General features: G+C 31.7%; 2 protein-coding genes and 1 non-coding gene across 5 annotated transcripts in view; all 3 read left to right on the top strand.

The window, feature by feature from the left end:
- LOC130621424 (unconventional myosin-X-like) overlaps window positions 1-1,489 on the top strand; it is a 38,121-nt gene extending 36,632 nt beyond the window's left edge. For all 3 annotated transcript variants that reach the window (XM_057436709.1, XM_057436708.1, XM_057436707.1), the window contains one exon: window positions 107-1,489. In XM_057436709.1, coding sequence (XP_057292692.1) covers window positions 107-292 — 186 coding nt within the window. In that variant the 3' untranslated portion in view covers window positions 293-1,489. The remainder of the gene's footprint in view (window positions 1-106) is intronic.
- A 1,019-nt stretch (window positions 1,490-2,508) lies between these two features.
- On the top strand, window positions 2,509-2,580 carry Trnad-guc (transfer RNA aspartic acid (anticodon GUC)). The gene has a single exon. It is a non-coding gene; the product is annotated as a tRNA-Asp (tRNA).
- Window positions 2,581-7,792: 5,212 nt separating this feature from the next.
- LOC130622718 (band 4.1-like protein 5) lies at window positions 7,793-16,471 on the top strand. The gene is made up of 20 exons (XM_057438215.1): window positions 7,793-8,007; window positions 8,216-8,320; window positions 9,003-9,045; window positions 9,416-9,494; window positions 9,902-9,946; window positions 10,025-10,077; window positions 10,198-10,271; window positions 10,378-10,424; window positions 10,835-10,922; window positions 11,187-11,275; window positions 11,941-12,004; window positions 12,088-12,179; window positions 12,464-12,535; window positions 12,622-12,690; window positions 12,809-12,846; window positions 13,002-13,131; window positions 14,379-14,596; window positions 14,836-15,217; window positions 15,379-15,412; window positions 15,526-16,471. Exons 1-20 carry the CDS (start codon window positions 7,858-7,860, stop codon window positions 15,610-15,612), a joined length of 1,959 nt encoding a protein of 652 aa, XP_057294198.1. The 5' UTR covers window positions 7,793-7,857; the 3' UTR covers window positions 15,613-16,471.
- The last annotated feature ends 870 nt before the right edge of the window (window positions 16,472-17,341 follow it).

The raw sequence follows: 17,341 nt of genomic DNA, 5'->3' as shown, positions 1-17,341 counted from the left end.
GCTTGATGTTTCCTGATCTCATGTTGCCTGATGCTTTGGGAACAAATTTAAAATAGCCGCCGTTGTATGCTTTTACAAGATCCTAACACTTTTTTTCTTTTTGTAGGTGGTCGAAATAGCAAAATTAATGAAAGCTTATATTAATGAAATCGTAAAAAGCGCCCGTCGCAAAAGTGCAGCTTTACGGCAGTCGCTTCAGTTAATCGGCGACGACGATAATTTAACGTCACCAGAGCCAATGTTATCACCGGATTCTCAGAGCAGCAATACAAGTAGTGATTCTCTCATGTGAGTTTGATATGGTGAATGGTACGTTTTCACTGGTGTTTGTCTGTGTAGAGTATTTTTGTGACGATGTACGTGTTTTCATAAAAATAATATTTTTACTCTTTGTATAAAAATGAATGTATCGGTGATTTGTAATTTTTAATGTACACTTACTGAATGTGGGTGCAAGTATTTTAACCTGACCTACTTTGAGACACTGGTGAGTTTTTTAATTTGGCGCTCCAGTGTTTCATTTTAGTTCGTATATTGAAGTGAGGTTTCTTTTACTCATCTGTTTATTTTTACAGCTAATGTTTGATATATATTTATTGATTAAAATCTAGGACCAGAAATTTTTATTGGAATATATTACTTCTAAATAAAATAGACATGGCAGGAACGTTAGCGGAACATTCCGTTTTGTTTAAGTCACAAATAAACTATTTCAGGCCAGCCTAACCTTTGGTACCCCTTCGGGGAAAAATCGAGAGAAAAACTCTACTCTTTCGTGATCAGTATTGCCCGGGATATGAATATCCCGAATGTCAACATGTGCAATACAAAAGATCACCGCAAGAGTTCGCTCTTAACTGCAGACCGTTTCTAAAGAGAGTTACTTGAGTTGGTTATGAATAACCTCGCGTTTCTTCAGTAAATGCAACAAAAGGATGGTTCGGAAGTTATCTTAATTAAGTTTCTTAATTTTAAAAGAAAATTAATTTTTTAAAAAAATATGCATGAAAGTTGCATGTCGAAATATTGTGTTCTAAATCTAAAAAATTACTGAAGTTAAAGTTTTGAATAGTACTGATTTTCCCTATAATGAATCAATCTTTGACAATTTGGTAGATATGGCGTAATCCTGCTTGCTAATGTTTACAATATTATATTTCGTCGTGTTAATGTATGTGGCTCGACTGCTGAGATTTTCATAATTTTTCTACCTGTGATACAGTTAAAGAACAGTAAAAATACTTTGTCAATGTTTAAAAAGACTTTTAACTTTTGAAAGAAAATCTCTCTTCTGTTTTTTCTTCCGTTTATATTATTTATTTTTAATTTTTATAAAGAATTGTTTACCCTTTTTTGTGATTAATTTTTTTCTGAATTTCATTTTCTATTTTTATAACACGAGTTGTTTTTTTCGTGTTTTTTTTTTAATTTGATATTCTTTTGACTAGAATGTAGAATGTTTATATACAAATATAAATAAGAAATCGAAAATTATTTTTTTACTAGCATCAGCTCCAAGTTATGTGTAGCCATATGCATAGGGAGCGTTCGCATATTACGTATTCAATTTTTTGCCTAATTTCTACTCCCCCATGCTGTTAATTTTTTGTATTTGCTTATGTCATCAAACCACTTTACCCCTCCCCCTCCCCCATAATCAAGCGTAAGCAATTTCGATTATCCCTCCCCCCCCCCCCCTCCCCTCTACTTGATTACGGAATATGTGAACGCTTACCTGCAATGAAACATCAAGCAAACAAACAAACTAAAAAAGCATAAAGTAAATACAAATAATAAGTTAAGGATCCCTATCGTTGTCACCAAACCTCTTAGATGAAGCTTTGAGAACAGAATAAACGATTCCAAAATATCTTAATACTCGTTTTTTGTGAAACCACACTTTTGTGTGGTGTTCCGAGATAAAAATTTACTGACGAGACGAAAAATCAACCTAAATGTAAATTCAGTAGTATGATCAATATGGTTAATTTATATTTGCATGACTTTTAACATTCTGGAGGCCTACTGTTGCTTTCTTATAAACACTTGTTGGAATATTGAATTACTTCTAAACCAGTGAGCTTACTAATCAGGGATGAGAATTGGCTCAACAACGTCCCCAAGGCTCATCTACGCCTTTGGTATTCGGACGGAACGGCTTCGTAGGAGACAAAGGAAGTTCTAGTGTGTTGCAAAGAGAGGTCCTACCGCCGGGCTAGTTTTTACAATACCAAAAATTCTCATCGTCAATATGATCATATATTTTCCTATTTTATGAATCCAAGTAAAAACATTCTAAGTTGCACGCCGTAGTAACCAGGGGCGCAAAGGCGGGAGACTGAAATAGGCGTTTATTTTAAAGGGCATTTAATATGTGAGGCCATGGTTGCGGAGACTGGAGACACATTAATTCGCCACTAGAATACCCGGTTACCTTTTCCAATTTTCACCTCAAAACTCTCTAAATAAGAATAGTTATAATATACTACTAACAGCACATGTAATCTGTCCTCGGTAGTATAGTGGTAAGTATCCCCGCCTGTCACGCGGGAGACCGGGGTTCGATTCCCCGCCGGGGAGGAATATTTTTGCAAAGCAAATTCTGCAAGCTAGCAAAAGTTAGAAAAAATGTAAGTATTGTGTATGTTTTAGCGTTAAAACAGTAAAATTATTTTTTGCACAATTCCTTGTGAATTTCTGTTGCTGGGGGACGGGTATAAAAAGCAAAGTTGACATTGTCTATTTACAAAAAGTCGCTAATTTGCTTCTTCACAACGAGTATTCCTTGGCTGACAAGTTAGCCAGCTAGCTAGCTAGCAACGGAAATCATCCAGTAATGTACTTTTGATTTATAGCTAGCTAGCTAGCTACGACCACAAAAATGTGTCATGATTGGATTGTATGGCTGGACACATAGCTAGGTAACTATAACTAGCTTGCTGACTATAGCTAGGTAGCTATAAGGAAGGGTATCTCTTACCTTGCTAAGCTTTAGCTTAGCCAGCTAACACGGCTAAAAATGCCAATAGTCTAGGTATGCCTAAATGCCAGCTATCTAGCTAAAACGTTGGCTTGGCTCACAAAATGCAAATGTTAAGCTCGTTTTTGCTGTTTATCTGGACCAGGTTTGTTTTGTCCAAAACCTTTCACTGAGTCTGCTCTGGGCTCTGCCAGTTCTTCAAAATAGCTAGCTATCTAGCTATAGATAACTTTTATTGTGCTTTGTTTACTCTTTTTAAGAAAAAGGCGTTAGGCCTGTGGGGGGCAAAGGGGAAAAAGGGGTAACCCAGTTATATCCTATAAGAAACAGCAATTTGTTGTTTGTGGGTGATTTTTTTAAATTTGACATTTCTTTCGTGACAATTTAACTTCTAAGAGCTGTTTGAGAAAAAATGAAAATCTAAAATAAAACCTGACAGCAATTTTCAGCTATATATTTCCTTTAGCTAGTTGCATATTTCATTTCTTTCAAATTTTTGTTATTGTTTGGAGACTAGCGAGCTAGCAGCCAGCACTTTGGAAACATGACTGTGAATGAACTTAACCATTCAGATATTAATATAATCCATTATGTATATTATAATAACTGTATACGTCTGTCTGTCATGCAAAATAATAACCACAGTAGCAAGACACACGAAATGGGGTAAATAAAGGATAGTTGAACCCATGGATTATATCCACAGGCCACAGACTAGTTTTTACGGATAGCTATATTAGTGAATGTTAAGTTTTGCAGTTCACAAAATTGACGTTTTTGGCGCTGGTTGGTATGTTTGGAATTTGAGTGTATGGTCAATGCCTTTTAACAAATAATTTTTTGTATATTCATACCTTTTAAACCCAAAGTTCTATAAACACACACACCACCATAATAATAGGATACTGTAATTTCAGAATATATAAATATACATAGATACAAAATTATAAAATCATTATTATGTAGTGGACACACTTAACCTGCAAATCCTAAATGATACATGCTCTTGAAATATTGCGTTTTGTGACCACATCGATGTTTTTTGACAGAGTAGACTTGGCAAAACCATACTGTAACTTTAGGAGAAGCAATTTTTGTGGTTTTTACAAATTTTCGACAAATTCACAAAATTCTGTTCTTGTGAAAAATCCTTAGAGCTAATTCATTAAAATAAATCAACCAAGAAAATATGCTTCCTTACTAAGTTCCACATTAAAGTAACCGATATCAACCAACAGAAATGGTAAACAAAGGAGGGGTAAACTAAAACTGAATAGAACTAGGGAAGTAGCAATAGATGTTTCAAGGGATTTTTTACTGTTACTTATACAGGAGGACATACTTCTAAACAGGTGTATATACAGCTATTCGTTCCAAAATGAGAGTCTTCTGTTCCAAAACGGGTGGAATGGGACCTTTTTTAACAATCACAATAATTGTTGTTGGCAAAAGTTTTTTTTTCTTTTTTATTGGCATACGACTGATGAGAGTATAAAAAAGGGGTATTTTGTACTAACTGATTTGATAGCCTCTATGATTCATTCTGATGTATTTATAAATAAATACATAATATAAACATAAATTGATAATAAATAAATATATAATAAATTTATAAGATAAACATCTTGTTTTATTGATACTTTAATTACATACTCAATATATAAAATGCTCAAATAATCTTTTTAAATATCACATGTGTTTATTGCATGATTTTTGTGGCTTTCACATATATAGCTTATTAGACCAGGCTTTCTATTGACAAAAGAACAGGTTTAAACAATGACAATTGATTTTTGATAAAATTATTCATAAGTCTTTTTTAATTTTAAATGAGAATATCTGTGCTGAATAATTTGTTTGACAAGTAGTTTTTATGTGAAAAAGTAATGGGCGTATTTATTTATTACTGTACTGTATGTTTAAATATTTACAGAAAATACCACTTTTTTAATTCATTCTTCAGAGCTTTTTTATTTTACGATATAGTTGCAGTCTTGTTATGGTAGATATATAACTGTGTTTGCCCTTTGTTTTTTTCAGAACATGGTTTTGGATGCTAAAGATTATCTCCTGTTGTGGTCTGTAACATTTTTATTTATTTTCTAAATTAAAACGTTGTGTCACGCAATAAAATGTATATCACATCAACAAAAATAACAAACAAACAATTCGCATTATATCAAAAAGTGCATGCTTGACATATTTGTAACATCATTGCCTGACGTTCATAAGTTATTTAATTAGCTGAAACAATTTATGTATACAAAATATTCTTTTCATTGCCATCATCAATTCAATTTCTTCAGCTAATCATTCATTTAGTGCTACTGATGAAGAAAAAAAAGATTAGAAAACAGCCTACTTTATTTTCCCAATAATGGTATTTTATGTTGAAGCATTCTGCTGATATGATGTGATGAAAGTATAGTTGTAATAAGTTGTAATATTATATTACGGATATTACTTTTAATTATTCTCTTCATTCTCTTCATTCCAATCATACTTTATTTGTCAAAGTTTTATTTTTATTTCAAAATTACTTTGCAGTTAAAAGTTTTCAGTTTAGTGATGTAATTTTAGTTGTGCTATCTGCTGTCAGATTAAAAAAATTACAATTTATATCTTAATATTATATATAGTATATATAAAATAGTGAAGAGTTCAATAAGTGGAAAAGTACTTAAGTTGTCAAGGGAGACAGACAATTTTTAGACTGATAGCGTATATACATAATGTTAATAACGGTCTGTTAGATTTGTTACTGACAAAGTAACTGTTACTGATCATGTTTTTTTAAACTTTTAATAAAAGGATTATGTGTTTTACTCACAAAATAGGATTCTTTGTCACTTTTACAGACAGCTTTGCTTTTATTAACTTAGCTTGTTTTTATACTTCACACGGAAATATATATTTGTGTCTTGCGATGTTATAAGAGTAACATTTTTTCATAAAAGTGATTACCAAGACTTTAGACTGTTTGCAGCAAAAAACTACTTTTTAGTCAAGCATGTTGCAATCTCATCCCCAGGAATCCTAACTGGTGCAATAATGTATTATATTATATTTTTTATTTATTTATTTATTTTTTTACTTTTTTTTTACTTTTTAAATTTCCTTTGTAGAAGGTTTGTATCATTGTTGTTAGTGCTTTCCCTTTAGTGTTTAAAAATGCAAGTTTTATGACCGTGTAGTGTTAAAAGGATTTAGATTTAGTTGCGTTCTTGCCAAGTATAAAGACTGCTAAATGTAATCCAATTAGTGTTAATTAAAATCATAACTCAGAATTATTTATAACTTAATATATATATATGAGTAAGATGTTGGTGTATGTTAGTCAATTTAGTTCATTATTGCACTGCATTTTTTTATAAGCAAAGCCAAATTTAAACAATTCCCCTGAGAATTGATAAAAATTTAAACAATTGCTAAATAATTTGTCTGAGGCAAGAAGTAGCATATAAATGATAGTATGAATGGTATAAATGAACTAAATACTATTCACCCCATAGCACCACTCCCCACAGTGACTAACTATTATTGGGGTGTTTTTTATATAGCTAAGAATGTTTGGGGTGAAGTGCAAAAAATCGATTTTTTTAAAATGTAATTCAAGAGGTTGTTCATGTTAATAATATTGTAATTTTTATGGAAATAAATGCAATAAGAAATAATAGAATAGAACTTAGTTTGAACACTCAGTTGTATCCCAATATAAATTCTACTGTTTAAAGTGAAATTGTTTCTAGTGAAGTTGTATGTGGTATAAATATGTAAAAAATAATAAACTTTTAGTATATATTGTAAAAAAAAAATCTTTTAACAATGACAATAATGATTAATTAATTAAGTGTTCTGCATTTGTAGACACCACAATCAATTTCCTTTCAATGTTCTTTTTCTTGTTTGCCATTCTTTTTGACAAGTCCATAAGTTTAAAATAATTGCAAAATAATCGATGTCTATGTGTTTAAAAATAATTTTTTGTTCAAGTGATAAAAAATGTACAAGGTGTGTAATAAATTTGCTTGTTGAATAACTTTAGAATTAAAGGTTTCTCAGTGGAGTTGAAGGTTTGGTTTCAATTAGGATGAAAGGTGCAATGCAGTTGAATAATCTTTACTGTTGATAATTTCTAAATATTTTAAAACTGTATGCATGAAAGTAAAATAGAAGTTCATTTAAAGCATTTTCTTTAAATTTATTTCGTGTGTAGTATACTTGACTTTTACTAGACTGTGACGAATTTTACGTTTATTTGTTTTGCGTAATACTTAGGAAATCTATTGATGAATTTTGTTGTTATTAAACAAAAAGCAACATAAACATAAAACATTGCCTCTTTGTACGACATCTTACATCAATAAACATTAGTTCCTGTGTTTGATTTTCCTTGCCAATAAACTTTTACTATGTTTAGTACGGAATCATGGATAAATTATTTTACTTTTGTTTACTTGTGATGTCATGTGTTTTGATGAAGGAAGTCTAATTGCTGTTTTGTGTGTTTGTTTTGTATTTGTATTGAAATACAATTAAGTTTATTTTCTTTAGATTTTAATCCTTATTATCATGGTTTAGATATCTTAACGTGATAATGCAATCACAGTATTTTGTAAAAGTGAAAAAAAAGTTGTAATGGTATTAAACGTTTTTGTTTATTGTTGATAATGTTTACTTAGCCATATGAAAGGTGTGTAAACTGTGATATTTACGAGTTCAAGTTTAGTTTCATCTTATGAAGTTTTTCTATTTCCACCATAAATTTTCTGAAAACTACTGTGTTGAATGTAATACAGTGAATTTTGTTTTTATTTTTTCTCTTACTTGTTAATTTAACAGAAAAATAATTTTAAAGAACATAATAAATTTTAAAGATGGTATTTGATGGTTTGAGAAAAAGTTTACGTAATACATTTCGAAGGAAGTCAAAGAAAGGTGGAGCACCATATTCTGTTGATGGCAAGAAGTTATTACCATGTAACATAGCTCTGCTAGATGGCACAGATGTTTCTATCAATCTACAGGTAAAAGATACTACTCAGATTTAAAAATGATGTTTACAGAGTATAAAATTTTTTGACTTTTATTCTTTCTTACGAGGAAAACTGAGAATATTTTGCCCTAATAAAGAAGTTTTTCTACTTCCTCCATGTGCCTCAAAATGTCTGATGCCTAGGCATATGTATGATCCGCAGTTATAATTTTATGATTTTTTTGTAACAATTTCTTCAGAGAGATGCATTAGGTAAAGATTTATTGAAACGAGTGTATTTACATTTGGATTTGGTAGAGAAAGATTACTTTGGATTGCAATTCATGGATGCGAAACAAGTGCCAGTAAGATTTTATTCTTTTTAACATGTTTACATTTATATTTTACTTGTTTAAGTGCAGTCCTATCACAAGTTCTTCTACTATTCTCAAAACTGCTCTTAAAATGGCAGTGAATATTTAAACAAAAAAAGATTTTCATACCGCACAAAAAGTAGATTACCTAAGACCATCTTTTACGAGCAACAAGCAACAATAAACTTGTTTTGCAAAGTTACAGAAGTTTCTGAAAATGGTTCTGAGTTTCCTTTTGGTAACTGTGATTTCTATCACTTTCATAAGAATGCTTATGTTTTAAGGACAATTTTCACAAGGTGAATTATAAATAGAGCGAATTCAACAACAAATTAGCTGTGAAAAACGTGTTTTGATTTACGTGAAAAACAAAAATTGTGACCAATTTGAAAAAATTTAACAGTCTATTTTAAAGTTTACAGCAAAAAAAGTAGGAACTGTTTCTACTTTTAAACAAAATCAAAACAAATAATAGTTCGCATGCTCAGATACATTTTTGTTGGCAAATTTGCCGTCCAATTTGCTCTGTGGAAATCCGTCAATGCAAAATTAAACAGATAATGGTTGGTTTTGGTTTTGTACTACATAATACAGGGTCAAGAGGCACAGACGTATGGCTTTTATTTCATGGTACAATCAGTTTTAATGCTGATAATATAGCTTTTTTGTTTAGCATTGGCTTGATCCAACAAAGAAAGTAAAGAAACAAGTTACTAGTAAGTTTTTTGCAAGATTTCATAGGTAGGGATAGACTTACAATGTTAGTTACCCCCAATTTACTCACAAAAATATCAACACAACGCAATTGAGGTTATTAAAAGTTACCAAATTCATTGCATTGCACTGGCAGATAACTTAGCAATGCACAAGTAAAATTGAGGCCTTTCATATATATAAGGTAGCCGAAGTTGATCCAATTTCCTAGGTGAACAAGACCTTTTGCTTTGGAACCCAATGGTTTATGATGTTATGAAATCATTAGAAGCATTAATTAAACTAGAAACTCCAAGTTCTATAGAAGAAGAGTAAAGCTATAATACTTTTGCTATTCTTATGTTCACTAGCATTGTATACTTATAATTATAGTTGGACCACCGTACACGCTACATTTTCGTGTAAAGTTCTATGCACCAGACCCTCACTTATTAACAGAGGAACTTACCAGGTAAGTTTGTTCAATCGTATTGATTAAAAAACATTTACATGAATGTGTTTCTTTTAAACTGGATGGAAACAAACATTAAGCGATCATGTGATTTTTTTAAATGAAGTATAATACAATTGGAATTTTCTGGTCAATTTATTGTACAGTCAGTAACATTAACAAAATTTGTGAGAGATTTTAAGTGTGCCTTCTTTGTGCATTTTGTAACAATACGGATATAAGCCTGTACCTAATTTCTGTAACCCTGCAAGTACGCTGATTTTTATGACATCCATAGTATAAAATGTGGTTAAAAATTTGGAACTAGATGTAGTTAGTGTTTTTTTTATATTAAAAGATTAAAGCACATTTGAAAAACTCATCACATTAGCAAGAAATGGTTTTACAGTTTATGCTTGTCTTTTTAGATATCATTTTTTTTCACAAATAAAACAAGACGTACGTCAGGGAAAGTAAGTTTTTTTAAAAAAATTCTATGTCCTGAAATATGTATTATAAACTTATCGTAATATTTTCCTTGTACATTAAAGGCTTCGTCCTACAATGAAGCAATCAATTGACTTAGGAGCATTTTCAGTCCAATGTAAGTTTGTAAATCCACCTTATTGTTTTTCATGTTCGCCAAGTGTGATCAAGATAAGATTTTGTGACTGATCCGATCGTAAACACAAATGTAATAATATTTTCTAAATGTTTTTTATAGCTGAACTTGGAGATTTTGATAACACTATACATGTTGGAAATTATGTGTCTGAATTCAGACTAGTTCCAGATCAAGTAAGTTTAGTATATTTTTGCTTGATTTTTTTTCTTCAGCTGAATCATGTTAATTTTAAGTGAAGTGATAACAGTTTACTTTACTGAAAGACAAATTTTATTTTAGAGTACTGAATTGGAACATGCTATAGAAAAGAAGCATCGACTTGTATCGTAAGTTGGACTGATTTTTTCGAGTATTTATGTTGCTGTTCATTATCTTGTTCCTCTACGGGGATGGGTTTTTTGTTGAAAATGAAAAATCAAAAGACTCTATAGTTTATTGTAACATTCTGTTGTAATATTCTCCTTAATGAATGAGACAGCTTTAAGGGGAAAAAATTTTTGTACTTAGTTTTGTGAAATTAAAAAAGTATTCCCAAATTTTTTTAAGTCAAACATAACATACTTTAGGTATTCACAGAGTACTTAGCCTAGTTTTGTTTTGCAATTTACAAATTGTTTTTGAAAAATGTCCATGTGACAGCATTCAAGCAAACGACTGCATTTAGATAACATCTGCAGTTAAAGTGGATAGCAGATTTCCAAAGTGTTAATTACTATAAAGTTTTTTTATTTTGTAGTGGGATGAATCCTGCAGAATGTGAGGTGAACTATCTTGCAATCGCCCGAGGTTTAGAGTATTATGGTATGGATCGCCATGTTGTGACCGTAAGTGAGACTATGTTTAACAGTTTGTAAAAACATCTTACTGAAACATTTCAATGAATTGATCTAACACAGTCTAGATCAGATTGGAAGAGGGGCATTAATATACCCCGTCCAACCCATGCTAGCATGGAAAACGAACGTTAAGGCGAGAATGTTGATGATGATGATAATGATGATGATGATGATGATGATGATAATGATGATGAAAGCTTTTAATTCCCTTTTATAAAGTTGTCTTTAAGCACTGAAAACACATTTTTACAGGGTGAAGATAATAAAGAATATGTAATTGGTTTAACACCACATGGTATTGTTGTTTTAAAGGGAGATCAAAAGTTGGGTTTTCATGTGTGGTAGGTTGTTTGTGATAAAGTTATCGTAAAAATCTTTTCTGTTGCAAATAACGTGTGAAGTAAATCATTGTCAGGTGATTAGTTTGCGATTTTCCTTTTCAAAAAAAAAAAAAAAACGTTTTCACAGTGCCAAAATTTCCTTTGTTTTTCTCAATGTTTATTCGAAATGTCTAGTATCTTTTGATAACAGAAAAAAAATGTGATACCTGTTTTCAATTTTTGTTGACTATTCTTGAAGCTTTGTTGTGAAGATGTTTTTATATAATGTACACAGAATCTAGACTCTAGATTTCTAGGAATCCACAAGGAAAATTCATTATACCCCCCCCCCATTATACCCCCCCCCATCTTCTAAGAATGGCTGGAAACCATGCTGCAAAATATTTCTCTTTGCTTACATCAGCAGTATAGGCAGCTGTAAAACTATAAAATTATTTTAAGCCTTTTAATCTTTCAATTAAATCCAGTGTTGCAAATTTGCAAATTTTGTATGTTTTATACACAGTGGCCATTATTATCTTTTTTCCCACCTGTCACTACACTTGGCAACAATGTTCACTTTAATTTAGGAACCCTTCTGCCTGCGTGAGCAAATAGTTTGGACTGTAACCTTTAACTGGATATATGTTAGTTCATATTTTTTTTAATCAGCTATATATATTTAGGAAAAGCATCACCAATATAACATTCAAGCAAGCGAGGTTTATCATGTGTGCTCGTACAAGCGAGGTAATTTCATACTTTTTTCTCTTTTGTGGTTATTATTGCATATATTTGACCTGAACGTGTGTTTATGCCTATTTATATTTTAGAGCGAGACACAGGAATATCGTTACCTGTTGCCAACACCTCATGCAAGTAAACATTTATGGAAGTGTGCAATCGAGTATCACACCTTCTTTAGGTAATTTTGCGAAGTTGTTTCAATCTTTATGTCACGTATATTTCCTGCTGTTAAGAAATAGATGAAGAGCTCGCAAGGGCACAGCAAAGATGTTATCTGTTTTGGTGTTAAACTAAGTTTGAAGTTTTTTCTTGTAGAATAATTCATCCCATTTCTTAAGACAGTTAGAGCATGTTCTACTTACCATTGATATGCTGTGATTTTCCTACAATCTCATTTTATGACAGTTACTAGCAAGTATAAAAGGTTTGGTAATGTTTTTGTCCAACTTACTTTCAATTTAGATTAATAACAGCCAAGGAACCCCCAGAGAGAAAGTCAAGTCTCTTCAGACGAAATTCCAGATTTGGATACAGGTACATTTTGTTGTTTTGTATGGATTCTGTTGTCTTTGCTAATAATGGCTTGCTTTCGGTTATGCACGTTTGTTTTGCAATTTTAGTGGACGGACGTTGGCTCAGGCACAAAAAGACAATGCTGTCAACGGAAGGAAGTCTATGCTAATAAAAAGGTTTGAATTCTCTTTATACCTAGCGCGAGGATGCGTAAGAATGAATGTTTTTTTGCTTCCAAATTAAATCCTCCGTCAACTTTGTTTATATTACAATCACTTTCTGAATGACATTTAGAACGAGAAGTGAAAGATATGCACAGAGATCAACCATAGGTATGTGGTTTGTAGTTAACATCAAGAAAACGCGGAAATTGTAATCAGCCTAATGTTCTACTTCGCCCCCCCTCCCTAATTTTTTTACTTACCCCTTTTTTGTTACTAATGTGGTGCTAATATGCAATAATACTAACATGGTTTCAAATTTTTAGGTTATATACGAATTGGTTCTCACGTTTGGGCACGAGCGATTAATGGCGATTATTATAAAGGTGAGGTGACAGCTCTCACCGATAAAGTTCATATCAAATTTGAAAATGGCGACACCATATCTCACGATCGGTAAGCAAATGTGTTCGATTCATTTGTTGTAAAAAATGACATGTGTTTTTTTGTTATAATTTATTACACGAAAATAAGAAAGCAAGTAAATAACGCGAATGTTGAAAATTCGCCTTATTTAAAACCCCGGTAATTTAATTATCGCGTAAATTTTCCCTCTGTTAATAATTTTCTGGCGCTTAAAAAAACCCCAATTTATAGAAATAAAAAGATTTATAGAAATAGAAAGAGTTAGCATACAGATTTCCCTGCACACAGACAACATTTTATTTTTCAATACCTTTCCATTTGACGTAGCTAGGTTAATTAATTTATTGAATTTCCGCGCCCGAAGGCGTAGGAAATTCTTTAAAACCGTCGTTTTTTTCTTTTGGAGCATTTTTTAAGAAAAAATCGGCCCTGGGATTACACGTTCCTCCGTCACAGATGTAAACTTCGCACCCAAGCTCCCCAACTACTGGGAACTCATCTAAATGATGTTTCAGGACAAAATTAGTAATTGTTTTCAACAAAATTTGGCACAGTTAACAAAAAAAGTATGCTGAACATAATGGTGACATAATAATTTTGATTTTTTGCCACCTTAAATGTTATTTTAGGACAAAATTGGTCCAAAAATTAAAACTACTTCATTTTCAACAAAAATTGGCAAAGTTAACAAAAAAAGTATGGTGAACATAATGGTGACATCGAAATTTTGATTTTTGTCACCTAAATGCCATTTTAGGCCAAAATTGATCCAAAAATTAAAACCATTTTATTTTCGGCTAAATCTGGCACAGTTAACAAATAAAGTATGCTGAAAATGATGATGGTACAAAAGTTTGATTTTTGTCACCTAAATGTCATTTTAGGCCAAAATTTAACCAAAAATTAAAACTGTTTTATTTTCGACAAAAATTGGCACAGTTAATAAAAAAAGTATGCTGAAAATGATGGTCACAGCAAAATTTTGGATTTCTGTCAACTAAATGCCGTTTAAGACCATAAACGTTTCAATCGCAAGACTTACCATGAATGTTAGGCTGTATTTTTTGTTAGCAATTTATTGAGTTTATTATGACACGTTTCGTTTTGTTTGCGTTTGTTGTAAGATATAATGTCACTTGTGTGCTTTATCTTCAGAGGTTCATGCACCAAACCTCCTCAAATGTTTAGCACAATATAACACAACGAATTAGCAGGTTTTCATCAAACATTTTGGTAGCGAGCGGAAATTCTTAGAGGGCTTCTTGTTATTTTTTTAGATCTGACGAAAATGCTCTAGTTTTTGATATGGACCCTAATCCGAATGAACTCAAGATCGGCACACGTGTGATTGGTCATTGGTCAGGACTGTCAGCCTTCCTTCCTGGAAATATCACCAAAATTGATGGTAATAAATACCATGTGCTCTATGACGATGGAGATCGAGGTACAAATCGAATCGAGCAAATGAGAATACTGAAGCCTCCATTGTTTTTCGGTATATATTTATTATTTTTATATCCTCACACAATTGAATGTGTTCACGTATTGATAATTTTATTGTGGTTTGAATAGTTATTTCCATTTCCACAGTACAATATCAAAAACAATCAGTGTCCATTAACTACTGTATTTTTTTCTTTTCTTTAAATTTCTTTATATGTTTATGGTTCATACTCGTCGTCTTTATATCATTTTTTGTTTGTTTTTGTATGGCATAAATTTGTGTTTGTTTAGGTCCTGGTTCAGGTAGATCAAAACTTCAAAAGAAATATTCCATGAAGACAACAGCACTGATTGGTTCGACCACAAGTAACAGTATTTCCGACGACCACAACAAAGTCTCAGTGAGCGCAGACTTAAATAAACTAAAAAATAATCGACGTCATATATCGGAAGGCGATGATGATGTTTTCCCGAATCGAAGCTCTCCTCGTGGTTCTCCTCGTAGTAGCAAACCACGCAAAACAAAAGGGTCATCATCTCCTTCTTTGCCGCATGCAGACTCCAACTCAAGAGCAGTGAATCAAAAATGGAAAGCTGATTTAAAAGCCAGTGATCAAAACAACATTCAAAGAACTCAAAGTGCTTCTACAAATAACAACAATGTCGTAAAAGGGTACGTTTTATAAGTTGGGATTGTTCCACTCTGTTGAAAGACGTGAAATAATTATTTACAACGACAGCTATGAATGTCGGTGCATAATAAATGGCGCGAGAGGTTCTTATAAGTTTATTGTTTTGGAAGTTTTTAATGTTTCCTTTTTTGATTGATTATAGGCCAACTAGAGCCTTTTCATTGGACCAAAAAGAGGTATGACATTTTTAATGTTTGTTTTTATTGTTAGTTTATTTGTTTGTTTGTTTGTTTTCTGTATTTGGCACTTCGTAATTTCGCCCCTGTAACATTTTCTTGTGATGTTTTAGGTATTGCAAAATGATACTCCACCATTGAACGCAAGATTCGTGCACAAATCAAAAACAGGAAACGGCTATCAAATTACAGACCTGTGATACTTAATGAATCTGGTCCTGGTAATATACGTTCACAGTAACTATTGATAAACTGATGGCACAGTACAGGGTCGAAGGTGTTTTTGCTAACAAGCACTGCGTTGGATTGCGTGTGCATTTAGGTAATGATGACTAATCGTCCGGCAAATATGCAAACGGAGCGACATATTTAACGTTTCAACTCGCGCATCATGATTCGTGATTTTGAGTAGTTTATTGTATAAAGCAAAGAAGTTATTTATATCAATTTAAAATTTCATGTCATTTTGAATTTTTACGTAAGCACAGTTTCCGTTGTATTACACTTTTTTGTTTTTATTCTTTTGTGATTGTCATTGATGATACGAGGTTAGCATCGCTAAGAAAAATTCCACGACAGATTTTGAGTGTAAAATATATGAGTTTGGTTTGACACGACTTTTTTTGTAGGTGACCAATATCATATTAAGTATTCTATGGCAATTTTTGTACGTGTTAGAAAATCTCGAAATTTGTTTGTATTTTAGTTTTCTAACAACATCTTTAGCTTTGACGGAAAATGTTAATTTTTAATGTTTTACTTTTTTCAATTTTACGTATTTTTATATTAATTCACTGGTGTAATTATTCTTTTCAACGCACTGTCAATAATTATTCTCACACTTGTAAGAGTTTCACTAATGTCTACAAATGTCAAGTTCGGGAGAAAATTCTGGAAATATATTTAAATCGGATTCATCGTGCTTCGGTTAGTTGCTATGGTTGCACTTGTGATTACGTCATTATTTTTATATTATAAATTTTATGTTTTTATATTTTAATTGTATGTAAATTTTAGTGTGTGTAAAATAAATAAATAAATCATAAATATCAATTAAAAGTTTTTGTCTCTCCTCCGTAGTGGTTTTATTGGCACAGTTCAGAGATCCAAATTTACAAAAGCCCTCTGTGGTTTTCTTAAAATGCTTTGAAATACATAATTACATTATAAGCTTTCTGCGGAGAATACAGTATACGGTTTTAAATGTTCTTCTCTTTTATACATTAAAAAAACAGATATTTCCTTAAATTTTTACGTAAAAATAATGAAATTATTTCATATGTTGTCCAGAAAAAAAGATTAGTCTTGGAATTTCCTTCAAGTTTTAGCAGCTAACCAACCAGTTTTTATATAATTGGTCATTTATAAAAATCACTGCCAAACCACTTTTTACTTTCTTCCTGTTCTAATCAAAAGTTGTGGAATTTTGCAGCCAAAATTTCAAGTTACATATATGCGTGAAAAGAAATAACATCATTCATGATAGCAGAGAGATTTATTATTTGCTATTCTTGTAGATTGAATTATCAACTACACTCATTAACACCGGTGTCACACCCTTCCTTCTAGCCATTTCTATTTTTGCAGGAAAGGGCAGTGGATATGACAATGAACAAAATATGAGACAGGAAAAAAAAACTGTCCATTAGTTATTAGAAAAAATCATATCTTTAACATATTTCTGATCTCCCACCATAAAACACTCGTGCATTTTGAGGAAATAAGAAATTTCGTGTTTCCAGTCCAACGCAACATCGGGTAGTTTTTATTTCGATGTAGTCATCGGTTTTTTTATGGAGTAGCTATTGTTCACTAATTATTATAATTAGTTTTTAATGATGCAACCGTTTACGGTAATTGAAGTTTTAATAACTGTAACAAAAGTCTTCTGCCTTGCAAGCGTCATGGAAAGATTTTAAATTGAAGTCG

Source organism: Hydractinia symbiolongicarpus, chromosome 12 (genome assembly GCF_029227915.1).
Source record: "Hydractinia symbiolongicarpus strain clone_291-10 chromosome 12, HSymV2.1, whole genome shotgun sequence".
NCBI lineage: Eukaryota > Metazoa > Cnidaria > Hydrozoa > Anthoathecata > Hydractiniidae > Hydractinia > Hydractinia symbiolongicarpus.
The sequence above is the reverse complement of the archived record's forward strand: the minus strand, read 5'-3'. Positions and strand labels throughout refer to the sequence as shown.

Bases quoted from the DNA above. Each gene is read 5' to 3' on its own strand.
- LOC130622718 (XM_057438215.1), top strand. From the start codon at position 7,858: ATGGTATTTGATGGTTTGAGAAAAAGTTTACGTAATACATTTCGAAGG. The intron at 10,272-10,377 runs GTAAGTTTAGTA...ATTTTATTTTAG, and splicing joins TCAGACTAGTTCCAGATCAA to AGTACTGAATTGGAACATGC. The intron at 14,597-14,835 runs GTATATATTTAT...GTGTTTGTTTAG, and splicing joins GAAGCCTCCATTGTTTTTCG to GTCCTGGTTCAGGTAGATCA.